The 21343-nt window shown below is 49.6% G+C and overlaps 1 protein-coding gene across 2 annotated transcripts in view; it reads left to right on the top strand.

Moving 5' to 3' along the window:
* Grhl1 (grainyhead like transcription factor 1) overlaps window positions 1–19284 on the top strand; it is a 47645-nt gene extending 28361 nt beyond the window's left edge. For both annotated transcript variants that reach the window (XM_057787539.1, XM_057787531.1), the window contains 8 exons: window positions 5145–5303; window positions 10236–10287; window positions 10643–10782; window positions 11712–11749; window positions 13810–13901; window positions 14163–14248; window positions 16422–16486; window positions 17756–19284. In XM_057787539.1, coding sequence (XP_057643522.1) covers window positions 5145–5303; window positions 10236–10287; window positions 10643–10782; window positions 11712–11749; window positions 13810–13901; window positions 14163–14248; window positions 16422–16486; window positions 17756–17870 — 747 coding nt within the window. In that variant the 3' untranslated portion in view covers window positions 17871–19284. The remainder of the gene's footprint in view (window positions 1–5144; window positions 5304–10235; window positions 10288–10642; window positions 10783–11711; window positions 11750–13809; window positions 13902–14162; window positions 14249–16421; window positions 16487–17755) is intronic.
* The last annotated feature ends 2059 nt before the right edge of the window (window positions 19285–21343 follow it).

Raw genomic sequence — 21343 nt, 5'->3', positions numbered from 1 at the left:
TGTCTCTGATGCCAGGAACAGAGGCATCTGTGGTGTGATCCCAGGGGTCGCACATAGCATGCAGTTCAGAGTCACTGCTAGAATCTCAGCCTGGGCACACTGCTTCATACGGAGGTGTTCGTTCTGAGAAAAGTTCTTCCCGACTTTGGGTAGCTGAGGATTGGGGTATGACCATAGAGAATAGCAGACTCTGTGGACAGCGAATGTGCCTGATAGGCGTGCACCTCTGTAAAACACGCTTTCAGGTACATCATGGATGAGGCGGTTTCATAGTCTCAGAGTTTCGGAGCCGAAGGAGGCCTTTGATGCTTTGAAGTATGCCAGTGTGTAGGAGACCATCCCCTTCACAGGGTGGTGTGATCCTGGTCGATCATGTGACTACCCAGTAGCACCAGAGGGCGGTTCTGGTGTCAGACCCACCCAAGCAGAGGTGTTCCAAATACTCAGCCATGTGACCTACCCTAATGGGCTTTGGTACGTGAAGGATTCCAGCATGGCTGTGGTGTGGAGCAGTGTTTGAGAGATGGGCTCCCTGGGGTTTTTGGGTGCAGTGACTCCCCTAGAGTGCTTGTCGGAGGAGGGAGGAGACAAGAGACCTATGTGTCCACCAAGTTCCCAGGCCAAATGGAATGAAGTTACATGGCACCTTTAATGTAACAGTGCTTATAGAAAGTTGATATCGGTAAATGTACTTTCATGTGTGTGTGTGTATGCATGCGCATATGTATGTGGAAACCAGAGTTGGTAGTGGGGTGTCAGTCACTCTCCACCTTATATTTTGAGACAGTCTCTCACTGAATTCAGAGCTCACCAACTCTCTAGACTGGCTAAAAGCACAGACCCCAGTGATCCTCCTGTCTCTGTCTCCACAGCGCTGGGATTATAGCTGCCATGTCCAGGTTTTAGGTGGGTGCTGGACCAAACACGGGTCTTCATGAGTGTGTGGCCCCAGACGCCTCTCTGTTTGACTCAGTCATTTTATCTGCAGTGTAATGACAGTAAGATTTGGGGCTCATCCTTCTCATCCACCGTAGACAGAACATCACAAGGGTCTGGAGTTGAAAGTGACCTAAAGATCCTGTGCCTTGGCTGGTCGTGTGACAGCAGGGTCCAGGGTTACAGCGCTAGTTAAGGACAGAGTGGGGCCAAATTTAGTTGCTTTGATTTTTTAGATCAAATCTACCTCTGTTGAGCACTTTACCCCTCCCCTAGTGAAAACATGGGGGGCGGAGGTGTTGCTTTTTTTCCTGACCTTTGGTGAATGCCTAAACCAGCATGGGTATCACTTGGTTTGGGCCAGGATGTCCATGATGGCCTGGCATATTCTTCCATGATGCTACTGTGTGAGGCGTGGTAAGCTCTCGGGTCTTCAGGTCGCTGTCCTTCAGAGAGTGTATGACTGTTTCCCGACTCATCCTACCTACTGGTATGGCTGTTTTATCTGAGGAAGGAGGCGTTAGGATGCGTCAGCCCTTTGTGATAACTTTTGAAGTCTAAGTTGAAAAGAATGTTCATAAATAGGAAGCAGATGCGTCTGAGAAAGAACATGGAAGCAAGACTGGGAGCTGCTTCCCAGAGGCTCTGCCTTCAGCCTGATGCGGGGATCTGGCTAATTTGAATAGAGGCTTGAAGCTGGGAAGCAAGGGAGGCCAGGTTTGGGTTGGATTACTGTGAAATCCTCTTGTCATGGGAATGACCCTTTGAGTCAGAAGCTTCCTGGAATTAGGGAACTAGAGTGTAACTTTCCCAGGCAGCCATTTCTGAGTTAGGAATTGTGCCACATGGCCCAGGATGACAGAAGTTTAGATTTTTCCATTTGGCTGGGAGCTGAATTGTACAGTGGTTAAGTAACTTTTGTTGTTTACAAAGACTGCCTTCTTTTTTCACCCTTTTTTCTTATTAATTTTATTTTTCCCTTTCAGATTTCTTTTTTTCCTCACATTTATTTGTGTGTGTGTGTGTGTGTGTGTGTGTCTGTGTGCACACATGTATGTGCATGTATCACAGCATGCATGTAGAGGTCAGAGGTCAGGGAGCCAATTCTTTCCTTTCACCATGAGGATTCTGTGTGCTAATCCCAGGTCGGAAGGCCTAGTGGCAAGTGTCTTTCTTTACCTGCTGAATCATCTCACCGACCCCTGTTCCATATATGCCTCCTATATCCCATTTGCATATAAATGTTTTAAATATGTAGGAGAAGGCATCAAGTCAAAGCATGGATATTTTTGGTAAAGCAGTTCATAAATCCCACGAGCCACTTCCCACTTGTGCATCTAGTCTTTAAACACAAAGAAAGCAGGGCTGGGAAAGTGACTCAGTCAGTAAAGTGCTTGTCTTGCAAGTGCGCAGGCCTGAGTCTGGTCTCCTGCACCCACGGGCAAAGCTGGGTGTGGTAGCTTGCTGCTCCGCCTTTGTCACCCCAGTGCTGGGGAAGCAGAGAAGAGGGTGATGGCTGGGATCCCCTGACCATCCATCCAGTCTAGCCTCATTGCTGAGCTTCAGCCAATGAGAGGCCTGTCTCAAAGGTGGTAGATGGTGTTTAAAGGATGAAACCCAGGACTGTCCTCTGGCGCGCGCGCACACACACAAGTTGTTAGTGCTTTTTAAAAATTGAGTAATTTTCTTTGTTTACTGGAAATCATTAGAAAACTTTTAGAAGCAAGATACCATATTGCCAGAGTGTGAACAGTCTGGAGAGAGGGAGACATCTGAGCATCTCCCACCAAAGGATAAATAATGTCTGTGGGATTAGGTGGTGTGGAAAAGGAGGTTGCCTCACCATGGCAGAACAGCCTTAACGGCTCCCGGGCCTTCAAACGTGGGAGGACAGCGCCCTCTTCTGGGCACAGGGATAGCTCTGTAGGTTGTCTAACAGCCTGTATGGAGAGACAAGTTTTATGTGGAGGGCAGGATCTGGCCGGACAGGCAGAGGGCTGCAGGTGGACCTGACCAGATCAGTAAGGAGGCTGCCAGGGCCAGCATGAGGTGGGACTGTCAGTGCCCAGGGACAGTGAGAAAGGTCTGGGGAATGCTGGTGAAGGAACAGATAAGGGGTTATCTTCAGATCTTGTAATTGTGTACGTCCCAGGTCTTTTCCCACATAGGCAGAGTATAATAACCTTCTAGCCCACTTTGCACCCTGCCTGGAACTGGCTCTTTGTTACTGTGGCTCTGATTCTCTTTCTCCCCAGCTTCTCTTTCTGTCCTCTTCTCTTCCATCCAATGCCCGAGTAGCACACAGTCCCTGTCACATACCCATTTACAACCCAAGGCCATCCCTGCCTGTGTCTTAGCTGAGCTGGACAGCTGTTCTTGACTATTGGGGCCTAGGCACTGGAAGAAATCCTGGTTGTGTGGCATAAGGGTCTTTTGCATCTCTGAAATTGCCCATTTAAAAACAAAACAATAACAAAAAAACACTCCTATGATTCTAGGGAAATGAAAAGCATTTGACCTCAGACAGATTCAAACCCAGATCCATGAAAGGAGGGACAGAGCATGCTCACTAGCTATGTAGAGCCATGAAAGGGGAACGGAGCATGCTCACTAGCTATGTAGAATCATAGAAGGGGAACAGAGCATGCTCACTACCTATGTAGAGCCATGAAAGGGGGAACAGAGCATGCTCACTAACTGTGCAGAGCTCCACCCGCTTTTCTGAGTAAGTTTCCTGTACTGCACTGAGTGTCTCCATTTGCTTTAACTTTGAGAAAATGAACATGGGGTGGCCAAGAGGGGGGCGAGCCTAGGTGTGCCACTCTCTGAGTTCCTCCTTGAAAGAGGGCATCTGGGCTGGGAGGCTTCTCTGCCAATTGATGCGTAACTCAAGGACATGCCAGCTGTTCCGTGGAGCTGACCCTATTGGGCTTAGTGACACAGCCTGTAAAAACTGTCCCTGTGGGTCAGTGGCACTTCAAAAGCTAGTGAAAGGTAACGAAGAGGCAGGTGTGACCTTGGTGCCGTCTGCCCTCTTCCCAGTGCCTTGTCCTCCAGTGGCCTACGGAGTTATTTTCTCCCATGTCCAAAGGCTCCCCCAGCCCATAATAATGTCTCAGAGCTTCTGTATTTCTTAACCACATTCTGTGTTCTTCAGTGAAGAACATAGCAGTGTTTGTGACTGCTCAGGAGGCAGCATAAGAATTAAAACCCGTGGAAAACCTTGCCAATGGTAGTATCTACCATGGCCCATGGTGAATCCAAATTATATTTAAATTATGGAAGGCTGACTAAAAAGACTCTTGGACATCATTGGGATTTTGAACTATTCTGAGGACTTGACCCAATGTGGTTCTGTTACCAAACACCCACAAGAAAAAGAAACAAATATGCGTGTGGGCTGGGACACAAGTGAGTGTTGTTGTTTGCTTGTTTTTATGACAGGGTTTCTCTGTGTAGCATTTCTCTGTGTAGCTTTGGAGCCTGTCCTGGAACTGACTCTGAAGACCAGGCTGGCCTCAAACTCTCAGAGATCTGCCTGCCTCTGCCTCCCAAGTGCTGGGATTAAAGGGCTGCACCACCACCGCCCAGCTGCAAGTAAATTTTATAATCAAACTACAGATTGGGAAAAGCCAGCTTTTGTTCAGTCCTGATATGCTAGGGCATAGCCTGCTGCAGACCATCCTGAGGTGACACCAAAGGTACAGGTGGTTCCAAAGAGGATGCATAGCTGTCCCCCAGCAGCCAAAATGCACACTGCAGTGTCCCTGGCAGATGGCCTTAGCCATGAGGGCCACACTGTCTGCTTGTCCTAGAGCCATCCTGGGAGTAAACAGCTTCCATGCACCCCCTCTTCCTCTCACACCTGTGTTCAGACTGCTCTGGAGATGCATCCTCCGCCGCCTCTAAAGTTCCTGAGAGCGCCAGCCCACTGGCAAGTAGTGCCACCCCTAGATAGGTGACCCTGGGTAGTCAGAGCGCAGTTTGAGCAAGCCATAGAAAGCAAGGTAGTAAGCATTGTTCTTCCTTGGTCTCTGCCTCAGTTCCTGCTGGGAGTCCTGCACTGACTTCCATTCATGATGATAAACTGTAATGCGGGGAAAGGGAAAAAAAAGAATCACAAGCATCTTGAGTGTCCATCATTTGCAAAGGCCGGGCTGGACTGGCTGCCGGAGCTGCCACTCATGGCGGCTTCTCTTCCTTCACAGGTGTTCATCTCCGTGAACTGCTTAAGCACCGATTTCTCTTCTCAGAAGGGCGTGAAAGGCTTGCCCCTCAACATCCAAATTGACACCTACAGCTATAACAACCGCAGCAACAAGCCAGTACACCGGGCCTACTGCCAGATAAAGGTCTTCTGTGACAAGGTGAGCAAGCGGTGAGCTTGGGGAAGAGCGGATGTACCCATCCTTCCCGGGCTTCCTTCTACACAGAGCCGCTAGCCTTAACCGGGCAAAGAAGCTAACGTGTAGAAGGAAGGGAAGATGATATAATGTGAAGTTTGTCGTTGTGCCCCGGTCCTAGCCTAGCTCCTTTACTGACTCGCTTCCCTGGAGGCCATTAGGCAGGCCTTACCCAAGATTTCTGCAGCAGCTTCGTGCAGATGCTTAGGGAAACACCTGTGTCAAGTCAGACTCTGGCAGGCCTGTTGCATCTGACCACTGGAGGGCGCCTGGGACCTTTGCCTTCAGAGAGCTGTCTCCCAGAGCCTGCCAGATTGGGCACATCTGCAGAGCAGAGTCTTTACCTGTAACAAATGATGACAAATTCAGCGGCTTAAAGCAACATCGTTATTATCTGTTGGTAGCTCCCTCTTACTGAGCTGACTCAAGGTGTGAGCAGGTCTGCATTCCTTTCTAGACTAGCTCCAGTCTGTCTCCACGCCTTTTCCACCTGCTGGATGCAGCTTGCGACCATGTCTGTCTCAAGCCTGCAGTGGCTCACACGGGATCGCTCAGACCCCCTCTGCATCTTCATTATGTCTCTCTCTGATTGTTCTGCTCTCTGATCCCTTGTGATCACCTCGGGCTTCCACAGCTGACCTAGGATCATTTCCCATCTTCCAGCCTCCCCTCTCCTTTGCCGTGTAATCTCCTGCCCAGCCCTGGGATCAGGTGTGGAGATAAAGGACACAGGTGCTTCCGTGGGATGCACTGGAAGCAGTGAGTCACAGCTGGTGGGCACGAGGACTTGTGACCTAGGTCGGGCTCTTCCCACCTGACCACATTCCTCTGTAGCCCAGAGAAAACAGCATGATCCAGATGTGTGGCACCAGCACCTGAGAGGCCAAGAGAATTGGGAGACAGAGGTCCAGCCTAGGGTACATGGGGCGTGTGCATGCACACATACACACACACACACACACAGTCTCAAACAAAGACAAAGCAATAACCCTTAAGAGGAGCTATCAGGGTATTTGTGTTATTTTTATAAAACTAGAGAAATTGTAGTTTAATTCAAACCTTTTTCTTTTCACATCTGATGTTTATGTTCAGTCTTTCCTGACTAATAATTTCCCTGGGCATTCTTGGGAATTCATGGGTTAATTTTTGAGTGCCATGAAGGTACTGGTTTCTTCATAAGGCCTCTGCTTAGCAGAGCTGCCTGACTCTTTACTGCCTGCTGCGGCCCTTACTCCGTCCACTGTAACCCTGCCCCACTTGTTGTTTGCTGGCTTATGATTGCCTTCTGCTGGCTCTCAGAGCTCTCACTTATGAGTCTGGTCTCTGTCTAGTAAGAAACTAGAACTAAGGCGCTTTGGGTGTCCTTCGGTATATCAGCACTTATTGCTGCTACCAAGAAAACATGCTTTACTCTATTCTTCCCCAAGCTTTCTCAGGCTTTCTGTGGATTCAGTTGTCCACACGTTGGGGGCCATTCTGTAGTGGGGAGCTGCAGGCTGTGTTCCTGCCACCCAGCTCCTGGTCGCTTGGCTAGCTTATGCCCCGGAATAACAACACACAAATTGTATTCTTTTAAACACTGCTTGGCCCATTATATCTAGCCTCTTCTTGGCTAATTCTCATGTAATAATTTAGCCCATTTCTAATAATCTGTGTAACACCCCAAGGTGCGCTTACCGGGAAGATTCTAGCCTACGTCCATCCTGGGTCGGAGCTTCATCGCGTCTGCTCTGAGAGGAGCTGCCCTGCATCCTAAGGAAGTTGTGTCGTCTCTTGTTAGAGTTGCTTAGCTGGTTTGATAAATGAGTTTCTCATCTTTCGGGAGTAACAGCCATTCAACACATTTTCAGAGGAAATGTGGGCAAAGTTTGGATTTCTAACCAACGGAACTTGGGTTGCTGCTTTTTCTCTCGTCCCATTGGCCTGTCCTTTTGGTTTCTGGCACGCTGTCTTATGTAGCCTGTGCCCAATATAGAAGCAAGAATGACCTTGACCTCCGGAGCCTTCTGCTCGTTTCCCTGAGTGCTGGCTTTCAGGCCGAGCCACCATCTCCCTGACTCCCGCAGAAGTCAGTCTCCTCAGGAGTTGTAGTCATCTTCGCCCAAACAGGCAGCAGGTTCTTGAGGCTAACGTTTTGGGACAAGCCCTGCTGTGCCCGAGCACATTCCTGGAGGGTTATGAGGAGAGTCCTAAGAACTTGCGGTCAGGTGGTCCCCATACCGTCCCAGGACTTCCTTTGACATCTTTCTGCATCTGAACTGGAGTGAGCCCTTCAGTGCTTCTATGTGAGAAGTGCTTATTTCATGCTCAGCTCTTGTGCTGGGTCTCTGGTCTGTCTGTCCGTCACTTCACAGGTGCTGTACAGACTTGCAGCCAGCACTGCTGATGTAGCTGCAGCCATCCCATTACACATTGCATTTTGTAAGATCTTCCTGTCTGTAACCTTAGGGAGATTCTTTTCCACCGCTGGTGGGCACCTGAGTCTGATGAGGCTCCGTGTCCTTGAGTTTGCTAAGCATCTGTGTGTTTACGGCTTTTGTTGGGTTTGGGACATGTCAGGCCATTGTGTCTTCAGACATGCCTGCTCCTTCCACTCCGGTTCTCCAGTTACATCGTGAAGTGCTTTGGGTTTCACTGATGGCCTTTGTTGTTGTTTGATTTTTCTTACTTCTTTCCAGAGAGTTCCCCATCATTGTGTGCTAGGTTCGCTGATCCTTTGCCAGGGCTGAGCCGATGACTGAGCTCCATCCGCTGATATTTTCATCTCGGGAAGTTTAAGCTGGACCCATTTTAGGTCATGACTCTACTTAGCAAGCAGAGGGTTTGGTTTTGTTGTTAGTAGTGATGTTGGTGGTGGTGGTGGTTGTTTTGGGCAGTTTCTGTTGTGGTCCTGGGCAGCAAACATGGGGTCTTGTGCACACTAGGCAGTCGCTGTCCCACTGAGCCACCCCTTAGACCAGGCTTAGTTTTTTTTTTTTATAGCTTTTGAACATATAGGATAAAATGACATTACCAACTTAATGTCTGTGCCTGGTACCCATGTCTAGGTCAACTTCCATGATTTGATTTCCTTTCTGTTTGGGTGGAAACCTGGCTGTCTTGCTGGGTATCTGGCCTTGTGCATTTTGCCTTGCTGGGGCTGGGTAATTTTATTCCTAGGACTCTTCTTCAAGTTTGCCTGAGACCTCATTAAGTCTCTTGGAAACGGATTCGTTCAGATGTCCTTGTATGATCTGATAGGTGACTCTTGAGGCCACACTGGGTCAGACTCATTATTCTGCTCTACTGAGCAGGGTTTTCCTGGGTATTACTCAGGGCCCTATGAGGGGGAAGTTCTTTCCAGTCCAGTTGGTGGGAACAGACAGTAGTTTACCCCGTGTGCATGTCAGGGATGTTTCTCTGTCCGGGCTGTGTTTGGAGTCACCTCTTTGAATCCGTGTAGCTGGAAGCTGATGAGTCCTGTCATTTCAGAATAGAGTGTGAGCCTTTGTCCTGGCAGCAGCCTGAGTTCCTTGTTGTTCTTTCTGGATATGGCGGTGATCAGTCTGTGAGACCACCTTGGGGTGGATGTGGAGCTTCTTGTCTGACAAGGTTACTGTGGGGCTTTTAGGAGGCACTGGGATACATACAGCTCTATCCAGGATTGACTAGGGCCTGCTTCTCTGTATCAGGGAGTCTGTGCCTGAGGAGGCCAGAACTTGATGTATTGTCTCTCCCTTGATCACTTTCCGTGGTCTGTATTGAGGCAGGATCTCTCATTTGAACCCAAATTGCCAGTTTGACAGCTCCTGCTAGCCAGCATAGTCCAGAGATGTACAATCTCTGTCTTTTGCTCTCTGGGATAGTAGGCGGGGCTGTGGTGCCCACCCGCAGTCTGCATGGGTGTTGGGGATTGAACTCTAGTCCTTACCGTTGTACTGCAAGCATTTTACCTGCCAAGATGTCTCCCTGGCCCCACATATAGCCGTTCTTACACGCAGGCTGCACATCTATCATGTACACCGTCCGTGTACAAGGTGTTGGCACCTTTTAGAGTAGGCAGAAGGTTTTGTGCTCTGCTTTCAAACCTGATCCTTATCGTGTAATGATGCCAAAGATCAGCGAGAGGCCCTTCACTTCCTGCTTCCTGTCAGGGAGGGTATTTAACAGAAACATAAGCCAACAGTTCCTGCCTCACTGGGCAACTGTAAGGCCATCCATCTGCACAATCCAGAGACATTATCACTAGACAAAGGAGAACGAGTGCGTGTTTCATTGTAATGTGTCGAATGGTCATGCTTTTTACTAGTAAAGTTCTTGTGAATATTTGTGTGAGTTCAGTTGCATGGTGCCGCAGTGGATATGCATGGCACAAATACAGGCACAGCACAAAGACCACTAGTGATGGCTTTGTTTCTTGTGATTGACACCTGATTGTGTCTGTTGTTCATGGGCACCATGTCTTTGGTCAGAGCCACTGCTCTCTGTGATGACATTAGCCACACAGAATATTCACAGAGCCAAGTTTTATCTTTTTTCTTTCATGGTCCTTTCCTATGAAATGGGGGAAAGGTACCCACACCCCGGCAGGCAGTGTGATGTGCTAGCAGGTTCTCTCAGGTTCGCCTTTACCTCATCACATCTGTTATCAAGAAGAATTCTGCTTTATTTTTGTCTAAAATGTTCCCCATGGGTGATTTCATGTAGTTAGAAATGATTGAAGAAGCTGTAAAAGTGTCCCCATATGTTAATTGTAGAAAGGGGTTTCCTATGACATTTGCCTATGATGTACATCAGTGAGAGGAGTGGGCTTGTAAGAGGAAGCAGGCGTGGCAAACCCTATGCTGGCACTCACTTCCAGAGATCCTAGTAGTTCCCAGAGGCCCTGATCTGCACTCTTGTCTCCTCTGTCTACAGGGAGCTGAACGGAAAATCAGGGACGAAGAACGAAAGCAAAGCAAGAGAAAAGGTAAGTGTGCTGCCTCGAGTTCCCAGAGAATGCCTGGCTGCAGCTGTGTCCTGCCAGCCACAGCCCAGACCCTGCAGAGTGCGGGCTGGATGGGGAGAGACTGGCATGGCGAGCGCCAGCACCAAGGCCTTCCCCAGCAGTTGTGGAGGAGGGCAGGGGCCTACTCACAGAACTGCAGGCCATGTCTTGGGTGGGCTCAGGCCTTTTTGGATGCTGTAGATCATAGATCAGGCTGGCCTCCAAGTCATAGAGGGGGAGCAGCCTCTGCCTCCCAAGTGCTGGGATTACAGACGTGCGCCAGCACAGAGGCAGCCATAACCATCATCTCTTGGTGACTTGTGGTTTTGCTCCCCAGTTTCTGACGTTAAAGTACAGCTTCTTCCCTCACACAAACGGACGGACATCACGGTGTTCAAGCCCTTCCTGGATCTGGATACCCAGCCTGTCCTCTTCATCCCGGACGTGCACTTTACTAACCTGCAGCGGGGCAGCCATGTAGGTACCAGTCTGCCGGGAGAGGCCGCGCGACCTAGCAAAAGACTCCCTGGCGGTTTTCACAGTCAGATCGCAATGGCCCCTTGACCAGTTAGTGAGCTCTCTGGAATTTTCAGTCAGGTGACATGATACCGATTACAACCGAATGGTGAATGATGCTGACCCAGAAATGCAGTGCTGACCTTTCACCCCGGGTCCATGCGTATTCTTTCCTGTTGTAGCTCATTTAAAGGTGTCGAGAGTGGCCTCACATTTGGGGTTTGAGTCTGTGGCCTTGTATGTTCAGCTTGGGTGACACCTGTGCCTGGAGGCCCCTTCTTCTAGTTCCCGTTACTGGATGTCATTGACATGTTTTTAAATTTAAAATCCAGCCACACCCTGCCTCGTGGGACAGGCATTTCGGGAGAGCGTAACTTTCCTTTTTATACTGAGGTCGGGTAACCCTGCCATGCACTTAATAGACAGATTTCTAAGAGACTAATGAGTTGTCAGAGGTGTTGGCCAATCCTCCAGTTCTAGTGAGATTCCTCAGAGCGAACTGGAGGCTGCCAGGTTTTTCTGTGAAGGGGCCGGTGCCAGTGCATATTTCCGACTTTTTCAGTCTGTGTTGTCCCCCATCGGCTGTTCCCACTCTGCATTCTGTTGCAGGAGCCACACACAGTGAGTGACTGACTGAGTAGGGGCATCTAAATGTTTACATCAGCCAGCCTCCATCACAAAGACCAGCCCCCTGGGTCAGCAAAGTCAGAGAGAGCTCTAAAAAATCTAGGTGTTGAAAAATACGGCTACAGGATTGTGTCTTTTAGAAGAAAGGCTTGGTGTTCGGCTGGTCGCATTCAAAATAATTTCCATTTGGGACTGATTTACGTGTGGTTTGAAGCATCTGCACAAGTTTGGAAAGCAATCTGAGTCTGTATCTTTGGCCTTAGGTTCTCTCCATGCCCTCAGAAGAGCTGGAAGGTGAAGGGTAAGGTTTACATTTTGTTTCACTCTAACACACTCAAACTCACCAAAAATGTAGAGATACAATACAAAGAACTTGCTTTTCCTCTGAGCTACTTGAGCGTAGTTTCTCAGCCAGGCGTGGCGACATCAACCTGCCATCCTAGCGCTGCCAGGACCGAGGCAGGAAGATGTGATTTGCGGCTATCCTGGGCTATACAGTGAGTCCCCGGCCAGGGCGTCAAAGAATAGAGAGCTGACCCAGAGCCCCACTGTTCCTGAATATCAGGTCTGTTCCTGCTAACAAGGACCTCGCTTGTATCCACGGTGTGGATGGGAACACTGCTGGCTCTGTTGCAGGCCCATTCAGGTCACACTGATTGTGCAGTCACAATGATTGTGCAGTAACACGGTCGTGCAAGGCTAGATCCAGTTCAGACCCTTGGTGTGGTGTGTCTTTAACTTGGGGGACATCTGCAGTGAGGCCTCTCCATGCACCCCAGATGTGTCCTCCTCCCCTGGGTGCCCCTCACTTTATCTCATCCCTGTGCCCACAGTGCCCGTATGACTAAGCCTCGCTTAGATGTCTTTCCTTTTCTCATGTGCTACGGAGACAGTACGCTATACCCCGAAAATCCCTCATTCACCCCCAAACTTCAACCTGCTCACTGATCTCTGTCAGTACAGGGCTGTTTCTCACTTTAAGCTGTAAACCATCCCGTCCACTCACAGGAACCACCGGCTGCCGCTGTTGACATGAGGCTCCCATCCCTTGGTGCTGCCCCTGGTCCTTTTGACTTGTATTCAGTGCTGGTGTCTTCCTTGTCTAGCCTACAGAACCAGTCCAAGAAATGCTGATTTCCCATAAAGGAGACAGTGTGTAGAATTCAGGACTGGGGCCCCAGATGTCCCTCTGAAGTCTTGATGCTCCTCTCTGTAGATAGCCTGCTCATCTCTGTGGGCTCCGTGCCCAGAAGTCCCCTGCTATTAGAATATCCACAGCCTACACAGACCCCCGCCTGGCTCGTCCTTAAGATGGCTTTGGGGCTGAACTTTGAAGACACAGTGGAGTCTGCTTTGGGCATTCCTTTTCCTAACTCACACAGGAGTGCATAGAGATGAACACCCAGCTCTTGGTGGCTTCCTTAGCCCTCTCTCCCTGCATCTCGGTCGGGGCTGTACCCTGGCCCAGGCTGGCCTAGGACTCACTGTGTGGCCCAGCCTGGCATCCGGCTCAGGAGCAGTTTCCACCTCAGATTTCTGAGTGTTGTGATCTCAGGTCCAAGCCCCTATACCTGATTTTCTGGGTTCTGCTTTTGCTTTCCCTCCACTCCGACCTTCTCCCAGCCTACATTTGTCACCACTAAGCCCGTGCCATGGTTCCACTCATGGTGTCTCAGACGTGGCCTCCTGCGGACACCTTCACCAAGTACATGTCGCAACTAAGGAGCTGAGATAGACTGATCCTTTCAGGCCTGTGCTGTCCTTATTTCTGGTCATCTGTCTCTTCATTCACCCCACAGACCCTTCCCAGAACACACGCCTTTGCCAGCAGTGCCTCAGACCCCTGCACTTTCCTCTCAGGCTCCTTGTCCACTCTCCCCTGCCATTTCCATGGAAGCCTTTAGAAGCTACACTGTGGTCACAAGCCTTCTGCTAGACTGTCCTACCTGTGGGCCTGGAATTTCCTGCAGCATAGATCACACCTTTTGGCCACAGCTGTCCACCTGACACAACTTTCAGGGTCCCCCTGACCTGAGACATAAAACCCACAATTCCTTACAGCCGAACGAAGGCAGCAGTGGCCTGTCTAGTATGTATTGTGTCACAGCGAGCATGGCTCTGCCTTCCCACACTCACTGCTGACTTAGTGGAAGGGATGCCCGGCCGTCAAGCCCTCCCAGCATGTCACTTGTGTGGCCTAGGCCTGACGAGCCCTGCCCAGGTTGTCGTCTGGCTTGAACCCCATAACGAATGGAAAGAGTTTGAGTGTAAAGTACAGCAGCTCTAAAGAACCTCCTTCCTGCTCACGCAGTCCAGCGGAGTTGAAGCGGGTGACCTAACAGTGCTTTGGCTCCCCCACAGGTCTGTCTTGAAAAGGGGGCCGTTTGGAACCGAAGATGACTTTCTCGTTCCTCCACCAGCTAAGCTGACCCGGACAGAAGAACCGAAGAGAGGTGTGTTGGATCCCAGTGGTGATGAGGATTCTTAGCTGGCAGTGAGCTCATGGTCTCACCCCCTGTGTGTCCGCCCTTCAGACCGCCACCTCCCCCGAGAGTTCAGGGGAGACTGCCGTGGGGTCCTGGGGCTCACACTGAGGTGGTGTGTGCTGCTCTCCCTCCCGGGGCTGTGTCTAGCCATCTTAACCAGCACCTGTGATCCGTTGTCGTGAGTTTCGCTCGTGTGAATTAACTGCTTTTCTCCCCTGTCCCACCCAGTGCTGCTCTATGTCCGGAAGGAGGCCGAAGAAGTCTTCGATGCCCTGATGCTCAAGACCCCATCTCTGAAGGGCTTGATGGAGGCGGTAAGTAGGACGCACAGCTCAGTCCCTCTGTAGAAATGGAGGGAGCCTCACAGTCCCAGTCAAACATTCTGTTAGACAACCTGATTCCTCTGTCGCGCTGGAGCCATGACCTCTTTTCCCAGCCATCCTTTGTGTGTAGCACTGCCTCTGACCCGCCCTGGGCATCCTCACTTGACTGCAGCTCTGTCTGTCCCTTGTGACCAGCCAGGAATTGATAGGTGTACTGAATTCCATTTGTGATGGCCTAGGGGACAGTTTAACTTTTATACTCTTAATTGAAGAGAAAATTCACATAGCAAACCGCTTAGAAGTTGACAATAGTGAAGTCTTAAAACCGTCATCCATAAACTAGTGGTTCAGTCAGACTTGATACAGCATCTGTAATTTCTAAAACTCTAGAAGCTAGGGCAGAAACATTGAGAATTTGAGACAAACATGTCCCCAAACAAAAACTCCAGCTCCTGGTCTTTCTCTGCCCCTCATCGGGGGACCCAGTCTTTCTCTGCTCCTCATCGGGGGCCCCAGTCTTTCTCTGCTCCTCCCTGGTACTCTCGCCTGCCTCTGTGCCTTCCTTGTCTTTGCTAACCATGGTGGACCTTATCCAGAGTACATCTGGGAGGATGTAGAGGTGTGACCTGTGATGACCACCAATCCCCGGAGCTGAGCTCCTGTCCCTGTGGGGTGTCAGGAGAAGCATGGGAGGAGGGCTGCATGCTGACTCCCCTTACTGATTTGTCTTGGCCAATATCCTAGCACCAGTGATGGCTCCTGACACTTTCCAACCGTAAGCCCATGCAAATCACAGAAATTTTGATCTCAAAGTGATGCATATTTGAAATGCCCCTTAACTCCCTTAACAGCTTCAGTGTGCTGAACCCACTTGAAAAGTCTTTTAAAAACAAACACAAAACCTTGGTCCTGCTGTGTAGTCCAGGCTGGTCTGGAACTCACTTATATAGCCCAGTCTGGCCTCATACTCCCCATTGCTGGGATTTCAGGCATGGGCTACCACTCACAGCTTTATCCAGGTGCACTGTAGGCCCTGGAGCCACCAGACTAAATGACATAAGTCCAAATGGAGTGGTCTGCCCAGAGAGGAAGACAGAGGACAATGAGATAAGCCAGAGATCCACAGGGAAATGCTCAGATATGGAAAGTGTAATGAAGTGCATAAATCAAACGAGGTGACGGTAGTCCCCGCATCCCTCAGTGCGACCCTTCCTGCATTAGCCTCCTGAGTGCTGGGATCACAGACATACCCACCATGTTGGCTTTTGATTATACCTGTGTGACTTGTGCGTAACTCTCAAAGATGAATACGTGCCATTTGTCAGACCAGCAGCATGAACTGCACAGGGTAGGCCCGGCATGCACCGGGCTTCAGGGGGTAAAGCTGATTGGCTCCTAGGTGGAGCAGAGGTGGCAGGACAAGTCAAGGAGCTGCCACAGGGAGCGAGAGCCGCTCTGACTCAGGCCTCTCGGTCACAAAGCCAGCCCTGGCCACAGGGCCTCGCTATGGGCGGTTCTTTCAGGCAGGTGACTTGTTGACATCTCCCCAGGACATAGTCCCTTTGTTTAAGCATCTTTTAAAAACAGGAGGCTGACAACCAGGCTGTGGTGGCGCCACTGCCTTTAATCCCAGTAATAAGGAAGCAGAGGGAGGCGGATCTCTGAGTTCGAGGCCAGCCTAGTTTACAGCAGAGTTCCAGGACAGCCAGGGCTACACAGAGAAACCCAGTATTGGGGGAGGGGAGGTAGTGCAGGACAGGAGGAATTACAAATTTGAGAACAGCTTTGGCTATGGTAAGACCTTGTCTCAAAACATACACACACACACACACACACACACACACACGTATGAAAAGATGGGTCAGTGGTTAAGAGCACTGGCTACTCTTCAGAGGACGTGGGTTCAGTTCCCAGCACCCATATGATGGCACACAGCTGTCCGTAATCCTAGAGGATCCAGAGGTGCCAGGCATAGTGTGGTACAACAGACACCCATGCAGACAAAACACTCATACACAAAAATTCAAAATTGGTAAATAATGTGTACACATATAAGTAAAATCTTTTTTTTTTTTAAAAAAAAGATAAAACGGAAAACTGAGTATAATTATGTGGTTTTAAAAAAAAAAAACTTTGACAACATTCTTATTCTCTGTTCTTTTAGATCTCAGACAAGTATGATGTCCCCCATGACAAGATTGGGAAGATATTTAAGAAATGCAAGAAAGGGTGAGTAATGGTCGCGTTCTGTGTGCCCCTGAAGACAGCTGTCCTCAGCACTGACGTAACACACTGTCAGCGGCACACAGCCCAGAAGCAGCCAGAAAATGCAAGTGTTAAATCTGGGCTTTCTGCTCTTATTTGTTTGTGGGGGAGAAAGTGGAAGAGTGAATCAGGGTCACGCTCTGTAGCCCAGGCTACCCCTGAACTCATGACAGTCCTCCTATCCCAGGCTCCCCAGTGCAGGGAGTGTAGGTGTGGAAAACCATGCCTCACTTTCTCTTCCTCATTAAATTTGAAGATCAATCTTTTCAAGGGCTAAAAAAAAAAAATCTGTATTCACACTTCCAGTGCCTGGCAGCCCTGAAGCGGCTCCACACTCGGGGTGTGTGCTGAAGCTGACAAGGGTATCAGGACCCTCCTTTCCCATCACCCGCCAGGTGTGAGGCTGGACACACCTCACACCACTCTCCTGTGTGGTTTGGCAATGTGGAGCTGTGACTCAAACCAGTTTTGACTGACCCCAAAGCCTTTTCCCTTCCTTCTTGAACACCCCACCCTTGGTTGTATTTTCCAGCTATAGAAAAATACTTCTTGTCAAGAAATTAATTTTTAGTATATTGTGTGTGTGTGTATGTATGTGTGTGTCTGTGTGTGTGTGTCTGTGTGTTCATGGAGTCAGTTCTCTCCTTCTACCCCTGGATACCGAGGATGGAACACAGGTCGTCAGGCTTGGCCGCCAGCATTGCCACCTGCTGAGCCATCTTGCTGGCCCCAGAAGCTGTGATTTTTAGTTCTCTTTAGCATGAATAAGCAGAGTACATAGTATAAGACCTTTTTGTCTTATTTCTAAACCAAATGCTAAGGAATTCTCTAGATGACTCTAACAGGAAGGATTAAACTTAACTACTTTGTTTAAACTTTGGGGGTGGCTTGCCAGGAAGGGTAATCCATCAGGATTTGAGTTGTACTGATTCTAATATAGAGCCACCCACATCGGGTACCATTTAGGGCATGAATACTCCAGCATTTCCTGTCCTCACACCACCAGTGTTTCTACCACTGGGAGCCTTAACTCGGTTCCCTCCCTGCATGGTCCTCACTGGTCCCCACCATAGGCACTGTGGGGCACTCTGTCTCCTGAGGAAGGCAGCCACCTCGTGGGAGGGTACGACAGTGTCCCGACAAGTCACAGTCGATGCCCAACTAACAAGAAAATCCAAGCCTTGCACCAGAGCCAAGTAGGACAGTGGGAACTGACACCCTGTCTTTGTCCAGGATCCTGGTGAACATGGATGACAACATCGTGAAACACTACTCCAATGAAGACACCTTCCAGCTGCAGATTGAAGAAGCTGGCGGGTCGTACAAGCTCACCCTAACAGAGATTTAAGGTGTGGGGCTCAGCCCCAAGGTGTGGGAGTTCAGTGAGAGTGTTCCAGAACTTACAGTTCGGCCAGCTGAGGAGCCCGGGCACCCACCAACATCTTGACTATCAGGGAAGGAACTTTTCACGTAGGAGATGACGTTATGTATATCATGCTGTGTTGGTGCTTCCCATGTGATAGAAATCCATGCGTTGTTGTGTTTAAATTTCTCATATGCTTAGAAAGCAAAACATGAGAACTTTGTACTGGATCTAACAGACCGTGGGAACCTTTGGGTCTGCTACGTTACTTACCAAATCTCGGGAGATCTGCCTCTGTCCGTGATAGTGGTAGGCTGCTGACGGCCGAGGGTCAGGAAGGCAATAGCTTGTCTTTGAGGATCATGTGTTCTTGCCTGACCTCAGTCTAACTCCAGCTGCCTTGGGAAGTGGGCCCAGCCCTGGGCAGTAAAGGATTGAGCCCTCTCCCTCCACGTCTCCTCTTCTGATGTTTACTTATTAGGGTGCATTCCTGGAACCCTCCGTGCGACTTCCTTGGACATACCGACTACCTTTTTTATGAAGAACTTACGTGGTGGCAGCGTGAAGTTAGTTCAGTTAGAGCTGCGTTGTATATAAGTGCAATATCTTTTTGAAGGTCTGCCTGTAAATGTGTACATATGTGTCTGATATAAATATATAATATATAAATACAGTTCTGTGTACAGATAGTGGAGGCGAGCAGGAAGATCTACTTTGCAAACCCTCCCCAGAGAAGAGGGTAAGCTATTTTTGATAACGTGGACCAAGCAGGTGGAATGCATTTTCCCAAGCACAAGCAAGTGTTCTCTAGCATAGCAAAAAGCCATCGCAAGTAGTGGGGCCACCTGCTCGTGAGAATGCCGTCACCATGTGGGTTTCTACACCCTGAGTGGAGCTAATGGAAGACTCAGCTGTAGCTACCGTATGGGGTGCGTATGCAGTGTCAGCAGAGCTGTGCCCATGAGGATCACAGCTGTCATCGTGAGCCAGTGATGCACCCCAAAACAGGTCTACTTCTGCGAGCACTGTGTTTCAGAACTTCAAACCGAGGCTACCGTGCGCCAACTAGAAAGCTCTCATGGATTTACATTACTGTGGCAGGGGAATGTTTTGTACACTTAAATATTTAAGAAAAAACTTTGCAATGTAATTTTATAACAAATCCTGTAACAGAAATACAATTGCGGGTCTCTTTAGGTTCAGGGAACTAGAATAGGTCATTTGTATGAGTAGGAATGTTAGCTGTATACTTAGGTAAAAATATTCTAATGAAGTATGTGAACAAAATAGCTGGTTTTCTAAGCTACGGGATACGGGTCATATAACACTATTTTATATTTTGTTTTATGAAATCAGTTTTACTTGTTTTAATTGTATCATTGAATGTGTTTTAAACTAAAGGGATTGAATTTTATATGTCTGATTCACAAGATGTCAGCTCCTGTTACTCTGTGCGACTCCTTTACTCCATCCTTTTCCATTGCCTTACTAACCTGGAACTTGCTATTTAGTTTTTCAAGACAGGGTTTCTCTGTAGCTTTGGAGCCTGTCCTGGGACTAGCTCTTGTAGACCAGGCTGGCCTTGAATTTACAGAGATCCACCTGCCTCTGCCTCCCGAGTGCTAAGTGCTGGGATTAAAGGCATGTGCTACCACCGCCCAGCTCCTTGTTCTCTTTGAGATAGGGTCTTGTAACATAGGCTTGACTATCTATGTAGCTGAGGCTGATGGACTCCTTGACCCTCCCACTCCCCAAGTGTTGTGATTACAGGCATGTGCCACCACAACAGGACAGAAAGCAGTTTTTCTGGTGGTGTGTGTGTGTGGGGGGGGGGTGTCAGAATGGTGCCATTGCCACTTCACCTTCTTGTTGACTGAGTTTTCTGTCCTACCTGATTCCCACAGTCATTATGTCCCAAAGAAATCACACAGAGGTCTACATTAGTTGTAAACTGATTGACCCATTAGCTCAGGCTTTTTATTAACTCTTATAAACTTATATTAGCCCATTATTCTAGTATATGTTAGCTACATGGCTCAGTACCTTTTTCAGCGAGGCAGTCACATCTTGCTTCTTCTGTGGCAGGGTCACAACTGCAGAGGAATGGGATTCCTCCTTCCCAGAATTCTGTTTTCATTGACCCGCCTATACTTCCTGCCTGGCTACTGGCCAATCAGTGTTTATTTAAAATATAATTGACAGAATACAGACCATTCTCCCACACCACCTTCTGGCTCCTGGATGGGAGGGGTCAGGCTGTAGCTGAAACCTCAGCACCTGTTCCATGTTGATGACCTTCAAGTGTAGCTTTCTGGGGACTCTTGCCTTAGCCCCATAAGGACCAGGTGGCCTTGTAACTGAGTCACCAAAGGGACAGCCAATACATGGTTCTATTAAGATAGTCCTTGGAACAGCGAGGAACATGGCAAGACCTGAGACATTTATGAGCGTGAGCTCACTGGAAGACTTCCTTGGCTGTGAACTGTGTGGAACACCACGGTTGTGGATAGGGTACTGTGCAAGTGTGCAGGTGGGAGTTTCTGCGGGATCATTAATCAACCAAGGAAGGCAAAGCAAACTCAATGTTTATTCCAGGAAGAGCCAAGCACTGTCCCTTCTATGATTGAAGATGTGCTGTAGCATGGTTTAGTGCTGGCCTCTGCTCATGGTTGGCTGGGAACTCAACAGTAGCCACAGCCACATCAGCCTTGGAATGGGGAAGGCTGCTGCTGAGCCAATGTATAATCTCCATTCCCGCCATGGAGTACTTTCTTTAAGGCAGATAGATACCATTGCGGGTGAGAAGGCCATGGCCACTGGGGATGGAGAAACCATGTCCACTGTGGGTGGGGAGGCCATGGCCACTGGGGATGGAGAAGCCATGACCACTGTGGGTGGAGAAGCCATGGCCACTGTGGGTGGGGAGGCCATGGCCACTGGGGATGGAGAAGCCATGACCGCTGTGGGTGGAGAAGCCCTGGCCACTGTGGGTGGGGAGGCCATGGCCACTGGGGATGGAGAAACCATGGCCACTGTGGGTGGGGAGGCCATGGCCACTGGGGATGGAGAAGCCATGACCACTGTGGGTGGAGAAGCCATGGCCACTGTGGGTGGGGAGGCCATGGCCACTGGGGATGGAGAAGCCATGACCGCTGTGGGTGGAGAAGCCCTGGCCACTGTGGGTGGGGAGGCCATGGCCACTGGGGATGGAGAAACCATGTCCACTGTGGGTGGGGAGGCCATGGCCACTGGGGATGGAGAAGCCATGACCACTGTGGGTGGAGAAGCCATGGCCACTGTGGGTGGGGAGGCCATGGCCACTGGGGATGGAGAAGCCATGACCGCTGTGGGTGGAGAAGCCCTGGCCACTGTGGGTGGGGAGGCCATGGCCACTGGGGATGGAGAAACCATGGCCACTGTGGGTGGGGAGGCCATGGCCACTGGGGATGGAGAAGCCA

This window comes from Chionomys nivalis, chromosome 1, assembly GCF_950005125.1.
Source record: "Chionomys nivalis chromosome 1, mChiNiv1.1, whole genome shotgun sequence".
NCBI lineage: Eukaryota > Metazoa > Chordata > Mammalia > Rodentia > Cricetidae > Chionomys > Chionomys nivalis.
The sequence above is the reverse complement of the archived record's forward strand: the minus strand, read 5'-3'. Positions and strand labels throughout refer to the sequence as shown.